Below are 25,291 nucleotides of genomic sequence, written 5' to 3'. Positions count from 1 at the left end.
AGCATTTAGCCCATTTACATTTAACATTAATATTGTTACGTGTGAATCTGATCCTGTCATTATGATGTTAGTTGGTTATTTTGCTCGTTAGTTGCTGCAGTTTCTTCCTAGCCTCGATGGTCTTTACAATTTGGTGTGTTTTTGCAGTGGCTGGTACTGGTTGTTCCTTTCCATGTTTAGTGCTTCCTTCAGGAGCTCTTTTAGGGCAGGCCTGGTGGTGACAAAATCACTCAGCATTTGCTTGTCTGAAAAGTATTTTATTTCTCCTTCACTTATGAAGCTTAGTTTGGCTGGATATGAGATTCTGGGTTGAAAATTCTTTTCTTTAAGAATGTTGAATATTGGCCCCCACTCTCTTCTGGCTTGTAGAGTTTCTGCCAAGAGATCAGCTGTTAATCTGATGGGCTTCCCTTTGTGGGTAACCCGACCTTTCTCTCTGGCTGCCCTTAACATTTTTTCCTTCATTTCAACTTTGGTGAATCTGACAATTATGTATCTTGGAGTTGCTCTTCTCGAGGAGTATCTTTGTGGCGTTCTCTGTATTTCCTGAATCTGAATGTTGGCCTGCGTTGCTAGATTGGGGAAGTTCTCCTGGATAATATCTTGCAGACTGTTTTCCAACTTTGTTCCATTCTCCCCGTCATTTTCAGGTACACCAATCAGACGTAGGTTTGGTCTTTTCACATAGTCCCAAATTTCTTGGAGGCTTTGTTCATTTCTTTTTATTCTTTTTTCTCTGAACTTCCCTTCTCGCTTCATTTCATTCATTTCATCTTCCATCAGCGATACCCTTTCTTCCAGTTTATCGCATGTGCTACTGAGGCTTCTGCAATCTTCGCATAGTTCTCGAAACTTGGCTTTCAGCTCCATCAGCCCCTTTAAGCCCTTCTCTCCATTGGTTATTCTAGTTATCCATTTTTCTAATTTTTTTTCAAAGTTTTTAACTTCTTTGCTATTGTTTTGAATTTCCTCCCATAGCTCAGAGTAGTTTGATCGTCTGAAGCCTTCTTCTCTCAACTCGTCAAAGTCATCCTCCATCCAGCTTTGTTCCGTTGCTGGTGAGGAACTGCGTTCCTTTGGAGGAGGAGAGGTGCTCTGCTTTTTAGAGTTTCCAGTTTTTGTGCTCTGTTTTTTCCCCATCTTTGTGGTTTTATCTACTTTTGGTCTTTGATGATGGTGATGTACAGATGGGTTTTTGGTGTGGGTGTCCTTTCTCTTTGTTAATTTTCCTTCTACCAGACAGGACCCTCAGCTGCAGGTCTGTTGGAGTTTACTAGAGGTCCACTCCAGACCCTGTTTGGCTGGGTGTCAGCAGCAGTGGCTGCAGAACAGCGGGTTTTCGTGAGACCACAAATTCATCTGTCTGATAGTTCCTCTGGAAGTTTTGTCTCAGAGGAGTACCCAGCCTAGTGAGGTGTCAGTCTGTCCCTACTGGGGGGGTGCCTCCCAGTTAGGCTGCTCAGGGGTGAGGGACCCACTTTAGGAGGCAGTCTGTCCCTTCTCAGATCTCCAGCTGCGTGCTGGGAGAACCACTACTCTCTTCAAAGCTGTCAGTCAGACAGGGACATTTAATTCTGAGAAGGTTCCTGCTGACTTTTTGTTTGTCTGTGCCCTGCCCCTAGAGGTGGAGCCTACAGAGGCAGGCAGGTCTCCTTGAGCTGTGGTGGGCTCCACCCAGTTCGAGCTTCCTGGCTGCTTTATTTACCTAAGCAAGCCTGGGCAATGGCAGGCGCCCCTCCCCCAGCCTGGCTGCCACCTTGCAGCTTGATCTCAGACTGCTGTGCTAGCAATCAGTGAGACTCCGTGGGCATAGGACCCTCCAAGCCAGGTGCGGGACACAATCTCCTAGTGTGCCGTTTTCCAGGCCCGTTGGAAAAGCGCAGTATTAGGGTGGGACTGACCCGATATTCCAGGTGCCATCTGTTACCCCTTACTTTGACTAGGAAGGGGAACTCCCTAACCCCTTGCACTTCCCGAGTGAGGCAATGCCTGGCCCTGCTTAGGTTCATGCACAGTGCACTTCACTGACTGTCCTGCACCCACTGTTTGTCACTCCCTAGTGAGATGAAACCGGTACCTCAAGCAGAAATGCAGAAATCACCCGTCTTCTGTGTCACTCAGGCCGGGAGCTGGAGACCGGAGCTGTTCCTATTCGGCCATCTTGAGAGCTTTGTTTTTAACCCCCTTGATGTTTGCTTAGCTTTTTGAATCCGTAAATATATGATTTTTATCTAATTTGGAAAATTTTAGTAATTATTTCTTAAAATTTTTTTTCCATTCTCTCTCACATTTCACTTTGGGACCCAAAGCAAACTTTTTTTAGACCTTTTGATATTGTTTCACCAGTACGTGTGGCCTATTCATTAATTTTTCTGTTCTTTTTTCCTATATCTTTAGTTGGGTAATTCTACTGATGCATCTCATATTTAATTATTTGGAAAGGGCTACTTGGTCAAAGGTAAATGCATTTGTAGATTTGTTAGATATTAAAGATATAACACCATCAGGGTTGTGCCAGTTTTTCATTGCCACCAACAATTCATGTGTGTGTCTTTTCCCTCCTGACCTTGCCAGCAGAGTATGTTGTCAAGCTTTTGAATATTTGTCAATCTGATAGTTTGGTTGAAGTGTGGTTGAGCATCCACAAAAATGGCCACTAACAATTCCTCCCTCTGCTGAACACATGTACCATTCCTCCATCATGACATGTTGTTTATTACTCATCTCTTGGAATCTAGGATAGCTTTATGACTTGCTTTGACTAATAGAATAAGGTCAAAGTTATGCATATGAATTCTGGAGCTTATGCTTTCAGAGGCCTTGCAACTTCCATTCTGCCCTCTTGGAGGCCACCAGCCATTTAAATAGCTTATGATAGACAAATAAATAAGAGACCATATGGTGAGAGATGCCATTGAGGGAAACTAAGGCACAGCAGCTGACAACTATAAAGGCAAGGATTTTGCTTTGTTTACTTATTTGCATTGTAGACTTCAATTCTGCTTGGCATACTATAGGAACACAATAAATATTTATTGACTGAAAGTATTATTGAATAAATAAACTGATACTATGAATGATAGAATTATGTGACATCAGTTGCTGGATGTAAATTTTAAGGTGCTTAGGTACCATAAAGGCTGGAGATTCTCCAGCTAGAGACACCTGGTAGAGTTTTGGAATGTTTGAATGGTGTAGGACGATGCCAGGAGATACTATTTGGGGCCTATCTCATTGTTCAGTTGCAGAAAAGCCTTTCTTAAGAATTTCTGGCTGGGCTCAGTGGCTTACACCTGTAATACCAGCACTTTGGGAGGCCGAGTGGGCAGATCACCTGAAGTCAGGAGTTCGAGACCAGCCTGACCAATATGATGAAACTCGTTTCTACTAAAAATACAAAAATTAGCTGGGTGTGGTGGCATGCACCTGTGATCCCGGCTACTCGGGAGGCTGAGACAGGAGAATCACTTGAATCTGGGAGGCAGAGGTTACAGTGAGCTGAGATGGTGCCATTGCACTCCAGCCTGGGCAACAAGAGCAAAACTCCATCTGAAAAAAATTTTTTTTTTCACCTTCGGGTGGTAACTAAGGCCGTTAGGCATTTTGCTGTAGGTGACCTTTCCAGCAATATTTCCCATTTCATGTTTCACAACTGTTCCTCAAATACAGAACATAATTCATCATTTACCCTCCTTTTGTCATTCTCTGCTCTTCTACCTCTGAGTCCTTATTCTTGATTTTTCTGCCAGGAATATCCTCCTTCTTTGACTGATTGGTGAATGTGTACTTAGATCTCAAGAATCATCTGACGTCTTTGCTCATTCATAGAGCATGTTGTAACCATCCTTATACTAGGTAGTTTATGCTAATTTTTTTTTCTAATTAATTTTTTTTCTAATTAATTTTTCTAATTAATTTTTTCTAATTAATTTTTAAAATTGACAAGTAGTTTTATACAATATGATGCTTTGATATACATATACATTGTGGAATGGCTGAATTAAGCTATTAATATATGCATTAGCTTACATAAATTTTTTTGCACTGAGAACACTTGAAATCTACTCTATTCCCATTTTTCAAATATATAATATATTGTAATTATTGTACACCATGGTGTACACTAGATCTCTTGTACTTATTATTTCTAACTAAATTTGTGTCTTTTGACCAACATCTCTCCAGTCTTTCCCACCCCACAGTCTCTAGTAACTACCATTACACTCTTTGCTTTTATGAGTTCAACATTTTTAGATTCTATATGTAAATGAGATCATGCTGTATTTGACTTTTGGTGCCTGCCTTATTTCACTTAACATAATGGCCTCTGGGTTCATCCATGTTTTTGCCAATGACAGGATTTCCTCCCTTTATAAGGCCAAATAGTATTCCATTGTGTACATATCCCACATTTTCACTATCCTTTCATATGTTGATGGTCACCTATGGTGATTTGATATCTTGGCTACTATGAATAATGCTGCAATAAACACGGGCATACAAATAGATTTTTGAAATATCAGTTTTCTATCCTTTGGATATACACCCTGTGGTTAGATTATTGGATCATATGGTAGCTCTATCTTAAAATTTTCAGAAACCTCTATATTGTTTTCCATAATAGCTGTACTGTAATAATTTATATTTTGCCTACATTTATTTGTGAGGGAATCTGGAAGACAGACAGACAACATTAGGAGTAGGAGAAGGCAAGTAACATGAGTTTCAAAGGAGTAGTAGCTTCTAAAAGAAAGTGAATGAGCATTAGTCTAGAACAAAGCCTGGAAAATGTTTTGCATTTGCAGTAAAAATGCTCCCCAAATGGGCGTAAATCTTTAAAATATTAAGGGCTCCCATAGGTTCTAAATAAATGGCACCAAAATGCTAATAGAGAAAAATACTTAATGAGGGGGCTTTGCTTTTTCATTTTTATTTATTTTTTTCACTCTGTACCATAAATTCCACAACGGCACCTGTCTTCACTCCTTTATATCAGTGTGCCTGGCACAGAGTAGGTTTCAAGTTGAAAAAATTTTGATTTCTTTGCAAAAAAGATTTATAAATAATTATTAAAATATAAAAAATTTCCATCAATAATACCATACACAACGTAAAATGAAAACATTGCCATAACAATTTTCTTCTTGTGAATATCAAATATTTAATTAGAATAACCCATAACACCTACAAAAGTTCATATATAAGTATATTCATGACAGAATATTTTTAATAGAGAATAATGGAAGCTATATAAATGTTCAACGATAAGGGAAGGATGTAAACATATTGTGGTATGTCACCAGTGTGAAATATTTAGTCACCCATTTTATCTCAAGAAATATGTATAGAGTACTATGTATGTGGCATTGTGCTATACTGGAGACAAATGCAGCTGTGTTAATGGACCTGTGTAGTGATAAAAGTGTACTGTATTTGAGATTTCTGCTAAACAAGTAGATTTTAGCTATTCTTGCCACAAAAACTAGCAAAAATCAGTAACTATGTAAGCTAATAAATATGTTAATTTGCTTCACTTTAGTAACCATTTTACTATCTATACTTATTCCATAACATCATGTTGTGTACCTTAGACATACACAATAAAATTTATTTCAAAAAGCAAGAACAATTTCTTGAAATGGGAAAGAATAAAGGAGCTATGTGGGTCATAGAACATTTATTTCTATGAAAAATTTCTATATTATGAAATTAAATAAAAGAGCATGCTAAATATAAGACAACATAAAAATCAATAAATGGCCAGGCACGGTGGCTCACGCTTGTAATCCCAGCACTTTGGGAGGCCGAGGCGGGCGGATCATGAGGTCAGGAGATCGAGACCACAGTGAAACCCCGTCTCTACTAAAAATACAAAAAATTAGCTGGGCATGGTGGCAGGCGCCTGTAGTCCCAGCTACTCGGGAGGCTGAGGCAGGAGAATGGCGTGAACCCGGGAGGCGGAGCTTGCAGTGAGCCGAGATCGCGCCACTGCACTCCAGCCTGGGTGACAGAGTGAGACTCCGTCTCAAAAAAAAAAAAAAAAAAAATCAATAAATGGGGGGGAAGCTTAGAAGGCTATCAGTGAAAATGTTCTATGCATTATAGAATCAAAGTATTAACAAAATGATATAAATACATTTTAGATAGGCTTGATTTTGTTTAGCATTCTACTATGGTGCTGTCAATATAGTTAGCACTTAACCCATATTTGTCGAATTGGTGGAGAATGAGTAAATGAATGCTTGAGAAAATCTATAGAATTTCAGCTCCTAAAGGGTTTCTGTGCCTTCTGGAAGTCAGGGTTGAAGCGGATGGTATGGAACAAGCTTTGGGGCCTTGCTGAAGGTCTCTAATCACATTCCCACTCCGCACTGACTTTCTCCCTCTGAAACCACTCTCTCACCAAATCCTCTCTCCTGGACTCATGGAGCCTCTCAAGCATGCTTTTCATGGTGGGCTCCCAGCATCCATGCAGTGAAAGAGTTAAGAGAATTACAGTGATGTCACTGGAAGTAGAGGAGCTCCTAGGGGAGAAGGAAGTCACGTGGATAAGACCATGGTCCCTGAAGATGCTGAGAGAAAGAATAGTTTATCCTGCGGTTCCTCCTCCAGCTTGGTCCGCTGGTCACTGCACACAGTCTATGGTGTGGGGACACTCTGGGATCAAGACAGGGGCATGGCTCCAGTTGGCAACTCCTGATGACTGAGATGGGCTCTTTGGGGGTGAGGAGAGGTATAAGGTGGCACTGACAGCATAGCCTAGTGCTTCTGTGGGCCCTACCCCTGGGCATGAACCGTGGGGTTTGACTGAGTGTGGGGATAAAGGAGGTGAGAGAAATATTGAGTTTATTGATGAGAAACAATGATGAATTGCCTTCATCATTTGGCCACTCTATAGAGGTCATATTTGGAATTCTCTATCCCCTGAGAACAGAGTCAGAGACAGTGGACCAACATGTTACTACAGAAGATTTGTGGCCTCCTGGAAATACTATTGAAATGAGAGGCAAGAGGCTTGCTTCTAGACTTTCTTAACTCATTTCCTCTCAGTATGTAAATCTTCATTAAAATTTGTGAGAGTGAATATGTGGGATGGTGACTGTATGAATGAACATGTGTGAAATATGCACCTGAATGGAAGAGTGAGTGTGTGAGGGAGGGTGTGTGTGTGTGTGTGTGTGTATATATTTTCAGCTGGCAGAGCTGGAATTTGACCCAGGTAGGTCTGACTTGAAAGCTCTTATTTTTCCTATGTTCACTGTCTTACATGTTTTAGGAGTTGTGGCATAAATAGGAGAACTGGAACAGAGTGGGGTGGAAGCCCAAGAATGGCGGTTTAGGTAATCAATATAACGAAATGGAAGTTTTAAATACCGATGGAAGCTTTGCTAGCTACTAACAAGTTGTTTGACTTAGGACAAATTATCTGTTGGTTTTTTTGTGAATAAATTATTGATAATTTCAATTTCATAGGTTTGATGTGAAGATTAGAAATAATAATTATATATGATATGCAGTAGGTATTTAATGGTTGCTATTATAAAGCTAAGAAGTATTAGTAACAGAAATTGGAGATTATGAATGATAAGAAATGAAAAGTGACATTAGATTGGGCAATCGTAATGTGACAGATCATTTTAGAGAAGGAAACTTTTGTGGCATGTTAGGGCTATCGGTTCCATGGCAGTGGGTGAAGATCAAGAGGGAGGTGAGAGGATTACTGAAGAGAGAGCATATCCTTCCTTTTGTGACACTGAGGTGAAGGGGAGACAAGACACCCGAACATATTTACTCAGTAAGAACGATGAAGGAACAGAGAGGGAGAGGTTAAAATTACTGGAGAGTGACTGACTAATGGGGAGAGGTACTCAGAAAAAACGAAGGGTTGGACGCCAGTACACAGATGGAGGGCTTAGCCTCCAGCAGCAGGAAGAGGAAAAGGACAACTTGAGTACAAGTAAATTTGTAGGTGGCAGAGTAAAGGCGGTGGAGTTTAAGGGAATTTATAACTGATGACTTTGTTTTTCTCCTTGAACCAGCAGTCAGGAAATCACCAACACACGATGAATGGGATCGAGTGGCATAGGGCAGACATGAAGTGATTAAAACCTGGTCTGGAAAGCCAAATTCCAGCTCCATCATTTGCTAGCCCAGTGACCTTTGGTAGGGGTGCTACTTAAATTCTCAGAGCTCTGTGTGCTCCCCTATCAGCAAAACGGGGGAAATGACAACAGTTACCTCAGGCTGTGGTGACTGTAATAATGCACATAAAGCCTGCAGCACAGCACTCCTCCTAAATGATCCCTGTCTCATTCTCCAGTCTCCTCCGTGCCCCATCCATCTTACACAATACTGCAGGAGAGAAAACTACCTAAAATGTAAATTTACCATGCCATTCTCTCACTACAGATCCTTCAGTGACTCTCACTACTTTAACATCAATCTAAAGCCCTTAGAGTAGGACTCAAATCTCTCAATGATTTGGCCCCTACCTCACTCCCCTGCATTATTTTCTACAATTTTATTATCCCTCTCATGTCCTCTTTGTGGTAACCCTGCATCATTATAATTTTCCTCCAAACTCTACGTCTTTTCAGATCTCTACGACTTCATTCAAGTTCTTCCCTCATCACGTTTCTTTACTTGGCGAACTCTTATTTATTCTTCAAGGCAGCACTCTAGAAAGCCTTTTCCAAACCCCTAGGGAGTTCTTCCTCTTTCCACAGCTCCCTGTGCTTAGCTTTTCTTCTACAGTGTGCATATTAGATAGGTAGACATGTTGCTTGATTGTCTGACTACCCCAAGTAGGTCTTCAAGAAACCGTGCCTGGCATGTACTCAGTAAGTCTTGTTAAATTGATAGGTAACTCAGTTGCCACTTTCCTTTTGAGATGCACATCACATTCTGGTGTTCAAAGTGGAAACTGAAGTGCTTGTTATTCACAGCTCCTAACCATTTATAACAACCCGAGACTGAGATCTTTGGAATTCTAGGGCCAAAAAGTCCTCTTTTACGAATAATGTAATCCATTCTGTCCCTAACTTTAGTTTTAAGGTGATAAAAGAGACATCCAGAACAGGGAAGTAATTTTATTGAGATCACATAGTTCATGAATAGAATGGCAAAGAATTTTAGACCACATCCCCTGACTTCCTGAACAGGACACTTTTCACTACTCCATCCAATGAAAAATAATCTGTTCCCTCCTTCCCTACTCCAACCCCATTCAGCTTCTTGGGAAGACAGAAGAGGTGACTGCCGAATCCTACATACCAACGCTCAGGTGACCTTCCCTGGGCATGGCAACCCACAACTCCACTGGTAGCAGTCACTCACTCTTCATTCTGCTGGGCATTCCTGGCTTAGAAGACCAGCACACATGGATCTCTCTCCCCTTCTTTATTTCCTACCTTGTTGCTTTCCTTGGGAACAGCCTCATCATCTTCATCATCATCACTGAACGCAGCCTCCATGAACCCATGTACCTTTTCCTCTGCGTGCTGGCTGTGGCTGACCTCATCCTGTCTACTACCACTGTGCCCAAGGCCCTAGCCATATTCTGGTTCTATGCTGGAGCAATATCCCTTGATGGCTGTGTTACCCAAATCTTCTTTATCCATGCTACCTTCATTGAGGAATCAGGAATTCTGTTGGCGATGGCACTTGACCGCTGTGTGGCCATCTGTGATCCACTGCACTATACCACAGTGCTCAGTCGTGCAACAATCATAAAGATTGGCTTGGCTGTGGTCCTGAGAAGTTTCTGTGTGATAATCCCAGATGTGTTTCTGGTAAAGCGGCTGCCTTTCTGCCGTAGCAATCTGCTGCCACATACCTACTGTGAGCACATGGCTGTTGCCAAGTTTGCTTGTGCTGATATTCGTGTCAATGTTTGGTATGGCTTGTCTGTCCTTCTCTCTACTGTAGTGCTAGATGCCTTGCTTATCTTAGTGTCCTATGGCTTCATCCTCTATACAGTCTTCCACCTCTCCTCCCAAGGAGCTCGGCAAAAGGCTCTGAGCACATGTGGCTCCCACCTCGGAGTCATTTCCCTGTTCTACTTGCCTGGTATTTTTACCATAATTACCCAGCGGTTTGGGCACCATGTTCCTCTCCATACACACATTCTGCTGGCTAATGTCTGCATGTTGGCTCCTCCCATGCTGAACCCCATCATTTATGGGATCACGACCAGGCAGATTCAAGAGCGTGTGCTCAGTCTTTTGTCCTCAAAGAGGAAATGATGTTAGACTTGACTAATCTGATGGTATGTTTATCACTATAGGGCTTTGCTTTTTTTTTTTTTTTGCCTACTTTGTAGAGAACTACGAATTAAGATTCCACTGACTATAGATAAAGTGACTGATCATGACTTTGAAAATCAGATTATCATGTCACCTTGAAAAGTGTAGTGTTTAGGGAAGAACATAAGCTTTGGATCAGGATTGGGTTTGAATCCTGGCTTCCTTGATAACAGTGTGTTTGACCTTGGGTAAGTTACTTATTCTCTCAGAGACTCTTCCTGGCACATCCTTAGGGTGCCAGTAAAAGGACTATCAAAACAGTAATAACCAAATTAAACCATAAGAAAACTTTACGTACTAGGGCATTACAGTTAAAACACTTAGATAGACTCTATCTTAATGTAATCATATACATATATTTGATATCATTTGAAATACATTTTATTTTAAATTAGATACGGGAGGATGTCATAATCATTGCATTTCTTGATTGTCTTGATTGTACCTTTATCATAGGCCTATGATAAAAATAAATAAAATAAAGTATGAACAGGACCTTGAATATACATGAGACAAAATAAGCAGTGGATACATTTTAAATTTTCTTTCTTTTCTGCTCTACTGACTTTATCTTTAAAATTGTAGTATAATATCTGTTTTTCCTAATTCAAAAGGAAGTTGTAGAATCAAAAGAGATTAGAAAATTCAACTAGTTTGTTTGAATTTTAAAGGGCAATATTAATGAGAATTAGAATTAGTGCTGATAGAGTCTTTCCTCATTTCTCAGGAGAACTTTTATGTGACACACAAGGGTATACCTGGATTACTTGTTAGTGACTATTGGTGGCGGTAAAAGTTGAGATTCTGTGAAATCTCTACTACTTGATTTATTTTGGTGGAGACCAAGGAGGTATATCATCTGTATAATATAATGTGTATCTCCAAGTATAAAGGTAACCTGATATCCCAAGGTATTCAGATTTTGAGAACTGAGATTATTTAGGTTGATATCATTATGACAGTCTCCTCTCATCAGTATATCAATGAAAGGGTGCAAATCATCATTTATACTGGTCAGCTCTAAGGCAGAAACATAGAGAAGCAGAAAAGCTGATTTTATAATCTGCCCTTCTTTTTCTTCATATTTCTCCATGAACCTAGCAAATACAAGCCCACCATTCCCCAGTACATCCTCATTTGCATAAACATGAATTCTCTTCCATATTCCTGCTCCAGTTTATTACCCAAGGAACTGGTCGACTTTGTCATTTATCTTGATTTAGTTGTCATCTGAGGATTTAGGACCTGGGTCTTTTCCGTTCTTTTTATCTTTTCTTCATAGGATTCTTTTCTGTCCTATGTTAAAAGATAGACCATTACTCATCCTTAGAAACAACTCTTTGATCAATAAAGTCTTTTGAAAGTCACTGACTTCTTTGTACAGTATCTAAATTTTTCATGAAATATTTAGTAGAAATGGTGCTGAGGGCAACCTGAGATTCTATTTTAGATAAGGAATCGGAGTTCCTGGAATGCTAGGGCTCTCTCACAGTCTATTGTGATTCAAGTTTAGAGCTTTATTGTTCCAACCTTAAAAACTTAAACTAAAGTATGCTGTCAGCAGGTGATGCTGTTACCTCAGTCCTGGCTTTCATATCAATTAGGGTTCAACTGGAGAAGCAGAAAGAGTAGTAGATGTACATTAAGAGACTTATTGCAAGGAATTCACTTGCACAACTGTGGGGGCTGGGAAAGCAAGTCCTATATCCATAGGGCAGGCAGTAGGAAGGCAGGCTGGAACTCTCAGGCATGAGTTAAAGCTGCTATTCATAGGTGGAATATGATCTTCAGGGAAGCTTCAGTTCTGCTTTTAAGGCCCGATTGAATTAGGCCCACCCAGATTACATAGGATAATCTCCTTTACTTAAAGTCAAATAATTATGCACTTCAATCATATCTACAAAATACCTTCACAGCAACATCTAGGTTAGTTTGAATAACTAGGGGCTTACAGCTAGCCACCAAGTTGGCATATCAAAAGACCACCACACTATTTAGATTGATATTTCCAACCCCATGTTTTCTTCTAGGAGTTGTGTGGTTTCAGGTCTTAGATTTAAGTCTCAACTAATTTTGAGCAAAAATTCTTTAAGAACTTTTTAACTCTCTTGTGCACACTATCTCAGGCAAGGTGTCTCCCAAGTTTACTCCATACATTTTTACTAAGCATCTGCTAAATTCAGATGAGTCTCCAACAAATAATTGAATACTATGGTAGTTAATATAATCTATTTAAATATTAAAATATAAATCCCATGACATTAAGGTAGTTGCAAACATCTCTAAACTCCCTCACCGCTGCTTCTAGTTCCATATCATTATGTCCTCTTTGGAAAGAATAAGGGGATGGCCTTTCCTTCACCTTTAGGGATACAAGGAGAATGTTGATGAATATCATGTGGCAAGTATGGGGGATGTTGAGTGAAAACACATGGATGAAAAGAAGAAGATATAAGGGTCAAGTAACCAGTGAGATCTTCTATAGACTTTGGATTAAAATATAGTTGCAATCTGAGCTGTAAGACTTAGTTCATCTCTGCTTGGGAAGTGTTAGTTTAGTTAGGAACTTAGAGAGGAAGGTACAAGATGGGGCTCCTGGGGAAAGGAAGTAAGAACAGACTGTTGGGCCAACAGGAAAACTTCCCAATGTAGGGGAGAAGACTGGGGTGTAGGGCCTTCCACAATCTACCACAAATGCATATGGAGCTGACATCTCCCATGTCATTATCTCTTGGGTACCTAAAGTTGGGTGTGGTGGCTGTCAGCACAGCACAGACTCCTAAGCAGTGAGGAATTATAGAAATGACACCCACATTTTAGCAGAATTCAGGGCCCTCCCATAATCCTAATCTTGTGGTCTTTCTTTAGGTTTTGGTCCCTGAGCAAGGAGGGGATTAGTTTTAAGGAAGGACTATTATCATCCTTGCTTCCAAATTAAACTATAAACTAAATTCCTCCCATGTTTAGCTTGGCCTATGCCCAGGAATGAATGAAGACAGCCATCCTGTGAGGCTAGAAGCAAGATGGAGTCAGCCACATTAGATTTCTCTGTCATAATCTTTACAAAGGCGAGTTTTCTCTTTTCAACTTTTTAGATTCGGGGGTATATGTGCAAGTTTGTTACCTGGGTATACTGCATGATGTTGAGGTCTGGGTATGAATGATCCTGTCACCCTGGTACTGAGCATAGTACCCAGCAGTTAGTTTTTCAACTTTTGCTCTCCTCCCTTCCTCCCTTGTCTAGTAGACCCCACTTTGTTGCCATCTTTATGTCCATGAGTATCCTGTGTTTGGCTCCCACTTAGAAGAGAGAACATGTGGTATCTGGTTTTCTGTTCCTGCATTAGTTTGCTAGGACAAAGGTGATTTCAAAATTTTATTTGCATTTTGTTTTAACATAGTTATGATCCACCTTCTGAAATTATACAATTTGGTGTCACTGTCTTCACTGAATATATCATGGGCATCTCCCCCATGTTATTAATAATTTTATTTTGAAATGGCTGTGTAGTCTTCCGTTGACTAGTTGGACAGTAGTGCTAATTGTTGATCACTAATGCTATAACCAATTTTCACTGTTATTCATTGAAGAATATCTTTATGCATAGGGCTATTTCCCAATGTCAAGTTATTTCCTTAGGATAGATTCCCAGAGGTGGGATTATTGAATTAAATAATACGAAAATCTCTGAGGCCTTTGTTACATATTGACAAAATGATTCCAGAAATGTTTGTATCCATTTACATCACAACCAGCAAGGATAAATGTGACCATCTTGCCAGTATTGAGTATTATCATCTGACTAAATATTTGCTAATGTGATAATGAAAAAGTAGCATTGTTTTAGTTTGCATTTATTTGATATCTAGCACAGTCGAACATCTTTTCATGTTAAGTGGTTATAGTTCCTCTTTTGTGGATTGTTAATGTCCTTTGTTCTATCTGTTGAGGTCTATTTAATACATAACAAGGTCATACAAATTTAAGACATTAACCTGGAAAAAAAACCACCAAAAATAATATAGTCATTTCTTTTTTATTTTATCTCAAAAGAAAACTCATTCAAAAGCATAATAAACCAAAACAATTATACTCCTAGATATCTGACTCCCAAAATATACAAGTAGAACACTCACACACCCATATGCAAACATATGTCTATTCACCAAAAGATATATAAGAATATTCATATTTATTGCATACAGTACAAAAATGATATCAAGACTGTCAGGTAGTATTGCTTCCTTGGGAACACATTTTACAAGATTTTACAGAAGCTCTGACAATGTTCACCATGATCTTAGAGGTGGTGTAATAGCTACCTCTATATATTATTTATATTTTTATAAGTATATATATTTGTGAAACAAATATTACTTATATTTCATTTTATTTATTTTATTTTTTTTTAAGTTTTTATTTATTTATTTTTATTATACTTTAAGGTTTAGGGTACATGTGCACAACATGCAGGTTAGTCACATATGTATACATGTGCCATGTTGGTGTGCTGCACCCAGTAGCTCGTCATTTAACATTAGGTATATCTCCAAATGCTATCCCTCCACCCTCCCCCCGACCCCACAACAGGCCCCAGTGTGTGATGTTTCCCTTCCTGTGTCCATGTGTTCTCATTGTTCAATTCCCACCTATGAGTGAGAACATGCGATGTTTGGTTTTTTGTCCTTGCGATAGTTTGCTGAGAATGATGGTTTTCAGTTTCATCCATGTCCCTATAAAGGACATGAACTCATAATTTTTTATGGCTGCATAGTATTCCATGGTATATATGTGCCACATTTTCTTAATCCAGTCTATCATTGTTGGACATTTGGGTTGGTTCCAAGTCTTTGCTATTGTGAATAGTGCCACAATAAACATACGTGTGCATGTGTCTTTATAGCAGCATGATTTATAATCCTTTGGGTGTATATCCAGTAATGGGATTGCTGGGTCAAATGGTATTTCCAGTTCTAGATCCCTGAGGATTCGCCACACTGACTTCCACAATGATTGAACTAGTTTACAGTCCCACCAACAGTGTAAAAGTGTTCCTATTTCTCCACATCCTCTCCAGCACCTATTGTTTCCTGACTTTTTAATGATTGCCATTCTAACTGGTGTGAGAGAGTATCTCATTGTGGTTTTGATTTGCATTTCTCTGATGGCCAGTGATGATGAGCATTTTTTCATAAGTCTTTTGGCTGCATAAATGTCTTCTTTTGAGAAGTGTCTGTTCATATCCTTCGCCCATTTGTTGATGGGGTTGTTTTTTTCTTGTAAATTTGTTTGAGTTCATTGTAGATTGTGGATATTAGCCCTTTGTCAGGTGAGTAGGTTGCAAAAATTTTCTCCCATTCTGTAGGTTGCCTGTTCACTCTGATGGTAGTTTCTTTTGCTGTGCAGAAGCTCTTTAGTTTAATTAGATCCCATTTGTCAATTTTGGCTTTTGTTGTCGTTGCTTTTGGTGTTTTAGACATGAAGTCCTTGCCCATGCCTGTGTCCTGAATGGTATTGCCTAGGTTTTGTTCTAGGGTTTTTATGGTTTTAGGTCTAACATATAAGTCTTTAATCCATCTTGAATTAATTTTTGTATAAGGTGTAAGGAAGGGATCCAGTTTCAGCTTTCTACATATGGCTAGCCAGTTTTCCCAGCACCATTTATTAAATAGGGAATCCTTTCCCCATTTCTTGTTTTTGTCAGGTTTGTCAAAGATCAGATGGTTGCAGATATGTGGCATTATTTCTGAGGGCTCTGTTCTTTTCCATTGGTCTATATCTCTGTTTTGGTACCAGTACCATGCTGTTTTGGTTACTGTAGCCTTGTAGTATAGTTTGAAGTCAGGTAGTGTGATGTGTCCAGCTTTGTTCTTTTGGCTTAGGATTGACTTGGCAATGTGGGCTCTTTTTTGGTTCCATATGAACTTGAAAGTAGTTTTTTCCAATTCTGTGAAGAAAGTCATTGGTAGCTTGCTGGGGATGGCATTGAATCTATAAATAACCTTGGGCAGTATGGCCATTTTCACGATATTGGTTCTTCCTGCCCATGAGCATGGAATGTTCTTCCATTTGTTTGTATCCTCTTTTATTTCATTGAGCAGTGGTTTGTAGTTCTCCTTGAAGAGGTCCTTCACATCCCTTGTAAGTTGGATTCCTAGGTATTTTATTCTCTTTGCAGCAATTGTGAATGGGAGTTCACTCATGATTTGGCTCTCTGTTTGTCTGTTATTTGTGTGTAAGAATGCTTGTGATTTTTGCACATTGATTTTGTATCCTGAGACTTTGCTGAAGTTGCCTATCAGCTTAAGGAGATTTTGGGCTGAGACGATTGGGTTTTCTAGACATACAATCATGTCATCTGCAAACAGGGACAATTTGACTTCCTCTTTTCCTAATTGAATACCCTTTATTTCCTTCACCTGCCTGATTGCCCTGGCCAGAACTTCCAACACTATGTTGAATAGGACTGCTGAGGGAGGGCATCCCTGTCTTGTGCCTGTTTTCAAAGGGAATGCTTCCAGTTTGTGTCCATTCAGTATGATATTGGCTGTGGGTGTGTCATATTATTTTGAGATACGTCCCATCAATACCTAATTTATTGAGAGTTTTTAGCATGAAGGTTGTTGAATTTTGTCAAAGGCCTTTTCTGCATCTATTGAGATAATCATATGGTTTTTGTTGTTGATTCTGTTTATATGCTGGATTACGTTTATTGATTTGTGTATGTTGAACCAGCCTTGCATCCCAGGGATGAAGCCAACTTGATCATGGTTGATAAGCTTTTTGATGTGCTGCTGGATTCAGTTTGCCAGTATTTTACGGAGGATTTTTGAATCAATGTTCATCAGGGATATTGGTCTAAAATTCTCTTTTTTTGTTGTGTCTCTGCCAGGCTTTGGTATCAGAATGATGCTGGCCTCATCAAATGAGTTAGGGAGGATTCCCTTTTTTTCTGTTCATTGGAATAGTTTCAGAAGAAATGGTACCAGCTCCTCCTTGTACCTCTGGTAGAATTCGGCTGTGAATCCATCTGGTCCTGGACTTTTTTTGGTTGGTAAGCTATTAATTATTGCCTCAACTTCAGAGCCTGTTATTGGTCTATTCAGAGATTCAACTTCTTCTTGGTTTAGTCTTGGGAGGGTGTATGTGTCGAGGAATTTATCCATTTCTTCTAGATTTTGTAGTTTATTTGTGTAGAGGTGTTTATCGTATTCTCTGATGGTAGTTTGTATTTCTGTGGGATCGGTGGTGATATCCCCTTTATCATCTTTTATTGCATCGATTTGATTCTTCTCTCTTTTCTTCTTTATTAGTCTTGCTAGTGGTCTATCAATTTTGTTGATCTTTTCAAAAAACCAGCTCCTGGATTCATTGATTTTTTGAAGGGTTTTTTGCATCTCTATTTCCTTCAGTTCTGCTCTGTTCTTACTATTTCTTGCCTTTTGCTAGCTTTTGAATGTGCTTGCTCTTGCTTCTCTAGTTCTTTTAATTGTGATGTTAGGGTGTCAATTTTAGATCTCTTCTGGTTTCTCTTGTGGGTATTTAGTGCTATAAATTTCCCTCTACACACTGCTCTGAATGTGTCCCAGAGATTCTGGTATGTTGTGTCTTTGTTCTCTTTGGTTTCAAAGGACATCTTTATTTCTGCCTTCATTTCATTATGTACCCAGTAGTCATTCAGAAGCAAGTTGTTCAGTTTCCATGTAGTTGAGCAGTTTTGAGTGAGTTTCTTAATCCGAATTTCTAGTTTGATTGCACTGTGGTCTGAGAGACAGTTTGTTATCATTTCTGTTCTTTTACATTTGCTGAGGAGTGCTTTACTTCCAACTATGTGGTCAATTTTGGAAAAAGTGCAGTGTGGTGCTGACAAGAATGTATATTCTGTTGATTTGGGGTGGAGAGTTCTGTAGATGTCTATTAGGTCCTCTTGTTTCAGAGCTGAGTTCAATTCCTGGATATCTTTGTTAACTTTCTGTCTCGTCGATCTGTCTAATATTGACAGTGGAGTGTTAAAATCTTCCATTATTGTTGTGTGAGAGTCTAAGTCTCTTTGTAGGTCTCTAAGGACTTGCTTTATGAATCTGGGTGCTCCTGTGTTGGGTGCATGTATATTTATGATAGCTCTTCTTGTTGAATTGATCCCTTTACCATTATGTAATGGCCTTGTTTGTCTCTTTTGATCTTTGTTTGTTTAAAGTCTGTTTTATCAGAGACTAGGATTGCAACCCCTGCCTTTTTTTGTTTTCCATTTGCTTGGTAGATCTTCCTCCATCCCTTTATTTTGAGCCTATGTGTGTCTCTGCATGTGAGATGGGTTTCCTGAATACAGCACACTGATGGGTCTTGAGTCTTTATCCAATTTGCCAGTCTGTGTCTTTTGATTGGAGCATTTAGCCCATTGACATTTAAGGTTAATATTGTTATGTGTGAATTTGATCCTGTCATTATGATGTTAGCTGATTATTTTGATTGTTAGTTGATGCAGTTTCTTCCTAGCCTTGACGATCTTTACAATTTGGCATGTTTTTGCAGTGGCTGGTACCAGTTGTTCCTTTCCATGTTTAGTGCTTCCTTCAGGAGCCCCTTTAGGGCAGGCCTGGTGGTGACAAAATCTCTCAGCATTTGCTTGTCTGTAAGGTATTTTATTTCTCCTCACTTATGAAGATTAGTTTGGCTGGATATGAAATTCTGGGTTGAAAATTCTTTTCTTTAAGAATGTTGAATATTGGCCCCCACTCTCTTCTAGCTTCTAGAGATTCTGCTGAGAGATCAGCTGTTAGTCTGATGGGCTTCCCTTTGTGGGTAACCCAACCTTTCTCTCTGGCTGCCCTTAACATTTTTTCCTTCATTCCAACTTCGGTGAATCTGATAATTATGTGTCTTGGAGTTACTCTTCTCGAGGAGTATGTTTGTGGCGTTCTCTGTATTTCCTGAATTTGAATGTTGGCCTGCCTTGCTAGATTGGGGAAGTTCTCCTGTATAATATCCTGCAGAGTGTTTTCCAACTTGGTTCCATTCTCCCCGTCATTTTCAGGTACACCAATCAGATGATGTAGATTTGGTCTTTTCACATAGTCCCATATTTCTTGGAGGCTTGGTTTATTTCTTTTTATTCTTTTTTCTCTAAACTTCTCTTCTCACTTCATTTCATTCATTTGATCTTCCATCACTGATACCCTTTCTTCCAGTTGATTGAATCGGCTGCTGAGGCTTGTGCATTCATCACGTAGTTCTTGTGCCTTGGTTTTCAGCTCTATCAAGTCCTTTAAGGACTTCTCTGCATTGGTTATTCTAGTTAGCCATTTGTCTAATATTTTTTCAAGGTTTTTAACTTCTTTGCCATGGGTTTGAACTTACTCCTTTAGCTTGGAGTAGTTTGATCTTCTGAAGACTTCTCTCAACACATGAAAGTCAGTCTCCATTCAGCTTTTTTCCGTTGCTGGTGAGGAGCTGCATTCCTTTGGAGGAGGAGAGGCACTCTGATTTTTAGAGTTTCCAGTTTCTCTGCTCTGTTTTTTCCCCATCTTTGTGGTTTTATCTACCTTTGGTCTTTGGTGATGGTGATATACAGATGGGGTTTTGGTGTGGATGTCCTTACTGTTTGTTAGTTTTCCTTGAAACAGTCAGGACCCTCAGCTGCATGTCTGTTGGAGTGTGCTGGAGGTCCACTCCAGACCCTGTTTGCCTGGGTATCAGCAGCAGAGGCTGCACAACAGCAGATATTGGTGAACAGGAAATGTTGCTGTATGATTGTTCCTCTAGAAGTTTTGTCTCAGAGGAGTACACAGCGGTGTGAGGTGTCAGTCTGCCCCTACTGGGTGGTGCCTCCCAGTTAGGCTACTTGGGGGTCAGGGACCCACTTGAGGAGGCAGTCTGTCCATTCTCAGATCTCCAGCTGCATGCTGGGAGAACCACTATTCTCTTCAAAGCTGTGAGACAGGGACATTTAAGTCTGCAGAGGATTCTGTTGCCTTTTGTTTGGCAATGCCCTGCCCCCAGAGGTGGAGTCTACAGAGGCAGGCAGGCCTCCTTGAGCTATGGTGGGCTCCACCCAGTTTGAGCTTCCTGGCTGCTTTGTTTACCTACTCAAGCCTGGGCAATGGCGGGCGCCCCTCCCCCAGCCTCGCTGCTGCCTTGCAATTTGATCTCAGACTGCTATGCTAGCAGTGAGTGAGGCTCCATGGGCGTAGGGCCTTCTGAGTCAGGCGTGGGATATAATCTCCTGGTGTGCTGTTTGCTAAGACCGTTGGAAAAGCACAGTATTAGGGTGGGAGTGACCCGATTTTCCAGGTGCTGTCTGTCACCCCTTTCTTTGACTAGGAAAGGGAATTCCCTGACCCCTTGCACTTCCCGGGTGAGGCAATGCCTCACCCTGCTTTGGCTCATGCTCAGTGTGCTGCACCCACTGTCCTGCACCCACTTTCTGACACTCCCCAGTGAGATGAACCTGGTACCTCAGTTGGAAATGCAGAAATCACCCGTTTTCTGTGTCACTCACCCTGGGAGCTATAGACTGGAGCTGTTCCTATTCGGCCATCTTGGCTGCACCTACTTATATTTTAATAGCCTCAAACTGGAAATTACCTAAATGTCATTAACAATAGAATGGATAAATAAGTTGTAGTATGTCTATGCAATAAAATATAAAACAGCAATGGTATGAATGGATTGCAATTACAAGAAATAATAAGGATGAATCTTATAATGTTAAGTTCCAAACATGAAACTAAAATGAAGCTAGACTTCAAGATGGCCAAATAGGAACAGCTCCGGTCTGCAGCTCCCAGCGTGATCGACGCAGAACACGGGTGATTTCTGCATTTGCAGCTGAGGTACCTAGTTCATCTCAGTGGAACTGGTTGGAGAGTGGGTGCAATCCATGGAGGGTGAGCTAAAGCAGGGTGGGGCATCACCTCACCTTGGAAGTGCAAGGGGTCAGGGGAATTTCCCTTTCCTAGCCAAGGGAAGCCATGACAGACTGTACCTGGAAAAACGGGACACTCAAGCCCAAATACTGCGCTTTTCCCAAGGTCTTAGCAACTGGCAGACAAGGAAATTCTCTCCTGTGCCTGGGCCGGCAGGCCCCATGCCCATGGAGACTTACTCACTGCTGGCGCAGCAGTCTGAGATTGAACTCTGAGGCAGCAGTCTGGCTGGGGGAGGGGCATCCACCATTGCTGAGGCTTGAGTAGGTAAACAAAGGGGCCAGGAAGCTAGAACTGCACGGAGCCCACCACAGCTCAACAAGGCCTATGGCCTCTATAGACTCCACCTCTGTGAGCAGGGCATAGCTGAACAAAAGGCAGCAGACCACTTCTGCAGACTTAAACGTCCCTGTCTGACAGCTCAGAATAGAGCAGTGGTTCTCCCTGCATGGTGTTTGAGCTCTGAGAACAGACAAACTGCCTCCTCAAGTGGGTCCCTGACCCCCATGTAGCCTAACTGGGAGACACCTCCCATCAGGGGCTGACAGACACCTCATATGGGCAGGTGCCCCTCTGGGATGAAGGTTCCAGAAGAAGGATCAGGAAGCAATATTTTCTGTTCTGCAGCCTCCGCTGGTGATACCTAGGCAAACAGGGTCTGCAGTGGACCTCCAGCAAACTCAAACAGACCTGCAGCTGAGGAACCTGATGGTTAAAAGGAAAACTAACAAACAGAAAGGAATAGCATCAACATTAAAAAAAAGGACATCAATGCCAAAACCCCATCTGTAGGTCACCAACATCAAAGACCAAAGGTAGACAAAAAGAACAAAAATGGGGGGAAACCAGAACAGAAAAGCTGAAAATTCTAAAAACCAAAGCAACTCTTCTCCTCCAAAGGATCACAGCTCCTTGCCAGCAACGGAACAAAGCTGGATGGAAAATGACTTTGATAAGTTGACAGAAATAGGCTTCAGAAGGTTGGTGATAACTTCTCTGAGCTAAAGGAGCATGTGCAAACCCATCGCAAGGAAGCTAAAAACCTTGAAAATAGGTTAGACAAATGGCTAACTATAATAAACAGTGTAGAGAAGACCTTAAATGACCAGATGGAGCTGAAAACCATGGCACGAGAACTTCATGATGCATGCACAAGCTTCAATAGCCAATTTGATTAAGTGGAAGAAAGGGTATCATTGATTGAAGATCAAATTAATGAAATAAGGTGAGAAGAAAAGGTTAGAGAAAAAAGAGTAAAAAGAAACGAACAAAGCCTCCAAGAAATATGGGACTATGTGAAAAGACCAAATCTACGTCTGATTGGTGTACCTGAAAGTGATGGGGAGAATGGAACCAAGTTGGAAAACACTCTTCAGGATATTACCTAGGAGAACTTCCCCAACCTAGCAAGGCAGGCCAACATTCAAATTCAGGAAATACAGAGAACACCACAAAGATACTCCTTGAGAAGAGCAACCCCAAGACACGTAATTGTCAGATTCAACAAGATTGAAATGAAGGAAAAAATGTTAAGGGCAGCCAGAGAGAAAGATTGGGTTACCACAAAGGGAAACCCATCAGACTAACAGCTGATCTCTCAGCAGAAATCCTACAAGCCAGAAGAGAGTTGGGGCCAATATTCAACATTCCTAAAGAAATGAATTTTCAACCCAGAATTCATATCCTGCCAAACTAAGCTTCATAAGTGAGGAGAAATAAAATCCTTTACAGACAAGCAAATGCTGAGAGATTTTGTCACCACCAGGCCTGCCTTATAAGGGCTCCTGAAGGAAGCACTAAACATGGAAAGAAACAAGTGGTACCAGCCACTGCAAAAACATGCCAAATTGTAAAGATCATCGATGCTATGAAGAAACTGCATCAACTAATGAGCAAAATAACCAGCTAACATCATAATGACAGGATCAAATTCACACATAACAATATTAACCTTAAATGTAAATGGGCTAAATGCCCCAATTAAAAGACACAGACTGGCAAATTGGATAGAGTCAAGACCCATCAGTGTGCTGTATTCAGGAAACCCATCTCACGTGTAAAGACACACATAGGCTCAAAATAAAGGGATGGAGGAAGATTTACCAAGCAAATGGAAAGCAAAAAAAAAAAAAGTAGGGGTTGCAATCCTAGTCTCTGATAAAACAGACTTTAAACAAACAAAGATCAAAAGAGACAAGGCCACTACATAATGGTACAGGGATCAATTCAACAAGAAGAGCTAACCATCCTAAATATATATGCACCCAATACAGGAACAGCCAGATTCATAAAGCAAGTTCTTAAAGACCTACAAAGAGACTTAGATTCCCACACAATAATAATGGGAGACTTTAACACCCCACTGTCAATATTAGACAGATCAACGAGACAGAAGGTTAACAAGGATATCCAGGACTTGAACTCAGCTCTGCACCAAGCAGACCTGATAGACATTTATAGAACTCTCCACCCCAAATCAACAGAATATACATTCTTCTCAGCACCACATCACACTTATTCCAAAATTGACCACATAGTTGGAAGTAAAGCACTCCTCAGCAAATGTAAAAGAACAGAAATCACAGCAAACTGGCTCTCAGACCACAGTGCAATCAAATTAGAACTCAGGATTAAGAAACTCACTCAAAACTGCACAACTATGTGGAAACTGAACAACCTGCTCCTGAATGAATACTGGGTAAATAACGAAATGAAGGCAGAAATAAAGATGTTCTTTGAAACCAATGGAACAAAGACACAACATACCAGAATCTCTGGGACACAGCTAAAGCAGTGTGTAGAGGGTAATTTATAGCACTAAATGCCCACAAAAGAAAGCAGAAAAGATCTAAAATTGACACCCTAACATCACAATTAAAAGAACTAGAGAAGCAAGACCAAAAAAATTCAAAAGCTAACAGAGGGCAAGAAATAGCTAAGATCAGAGCAGAACTGAAGGAGATAGAGACACAAAAAAACCCTTCAAAAAATCAGTGAATCCAGGAGCTGGTTTTTTTGAAAAGATCAACAAAATTGATAGACTGCTAGAAAGAATAATAAAGAAGAAAAGAGAAGGATCAAATAGATGCAATAAAAAAGATAATAAAGGGGATATCACCACTGATTCCACAGAAATACAAACTACTATTAGAGAATACTATAAACACCTCTACACAAATGAACTAGAAAATCTAGAAGAAATGGATGAATTCCTGTACACATACACCCTCCCAAAGACTAAACAAGGGAGAAGTTGAATCTCTGAATAGACCAATAACAGGCTCTGAAATTGAGACAATAATTAATAGCTTACCAACCAAAAAAAGTCCAGGACCAGACGGATTCATAGCCAAATTCTACCAGAGGTACACAGAGGAGCTGGTACCATTCATTCTGAAACTATTCCAATGAATAGAAAGAGGGAATCCTCCCTAACTCATTTGATGAGGCCAGCACCATCCTGATACCAAAGCCTGGCAGAGACACAAAAAAAGAGAATTTTAGACCAATATCCCTGATGAACATTGATGCAAAAATCCTCAATAAAATACTGGCAAACTGAATCCAGCAGCACATCAAAAAGCTTATCCACCGTGATCAAGTTGGCTTCATCCCTGGGATGCAAGGCTGGTTCAACATACACAAATCAATAAATGTAATCCATCACATAAACAGAACCAACGACAAAAACCACATGATTATCTCAATAGATGTGATAAAGGCCTTCAACAAAATTCAGCAGCCCTTCATGCTAAAATCTCAATAAACTAGGTATTCATGAAACGTATCTCAAAATAATAAGAGTTATCTATGACAAACGCACAGCCAATATTATACTGAATGGGCAAAAACTGGAAGCATCCCCTTTGAAAACTGGCACAAGACAAGGATATTCTCTCTCACCACTCCTATTCAACATAGTGTTGGAAGTTATGGCCAGGGCAATCAGGCTGGAGAAAGAAATAAAGGGTATTCAATAAGGAAAAGAGGAAGTCAAATTGTCCCTGTTTGCCAATAACATGATTGTATATTTAGAAAACCCTACTGTCTCAGCCCAAAAT

At 40.3% G+C, this 25,291-nt stretch overlaps 1 protein-coding gene across 1 annotated transcript; it reads left to right on the top strand.

Annotated features, from left to right (window-relative positions):
* The first annotated feature begins 9,299 nt into the window (after positions 1–9,299).
* On the top strand, positions 9,300–10,244 carry OR52B4 (olfactory receptor family 52 subfamily B member 4). The gene has a single exon (XM_055281331.1). It carries the CDS (start codon positions 9,300–9,302, stop codon positions 10,242–10,244), a length of 945 nt encoding a protein of 314 aa, XP_055137306.1.
* Positions 10,245–25,291: the final 15,047 nt, after the last annotated feature.

Source organism: Symphalangus syndactylus, chromosome 6, assembly GCF_028878055.3.
Source record: "Symphalangus syndactylus isolate Jambi chromosome 6, NHGRI_mSymSyn1-v2.1_pri, whole genome shotgun sequence".
In the NCBI taxonomy this organism is placed as follows: Eukaryota; Metazoa; Chordata; class Mammalia; order Primates; family Hylobatidae; genus Symphalangus; species Symphalangus syndactylus.
The sequence above is the reverse complement of the archived record's forward strand: the minus strand, read 5'-3'. Positions and strand labels throughout refer to the sequence as shown.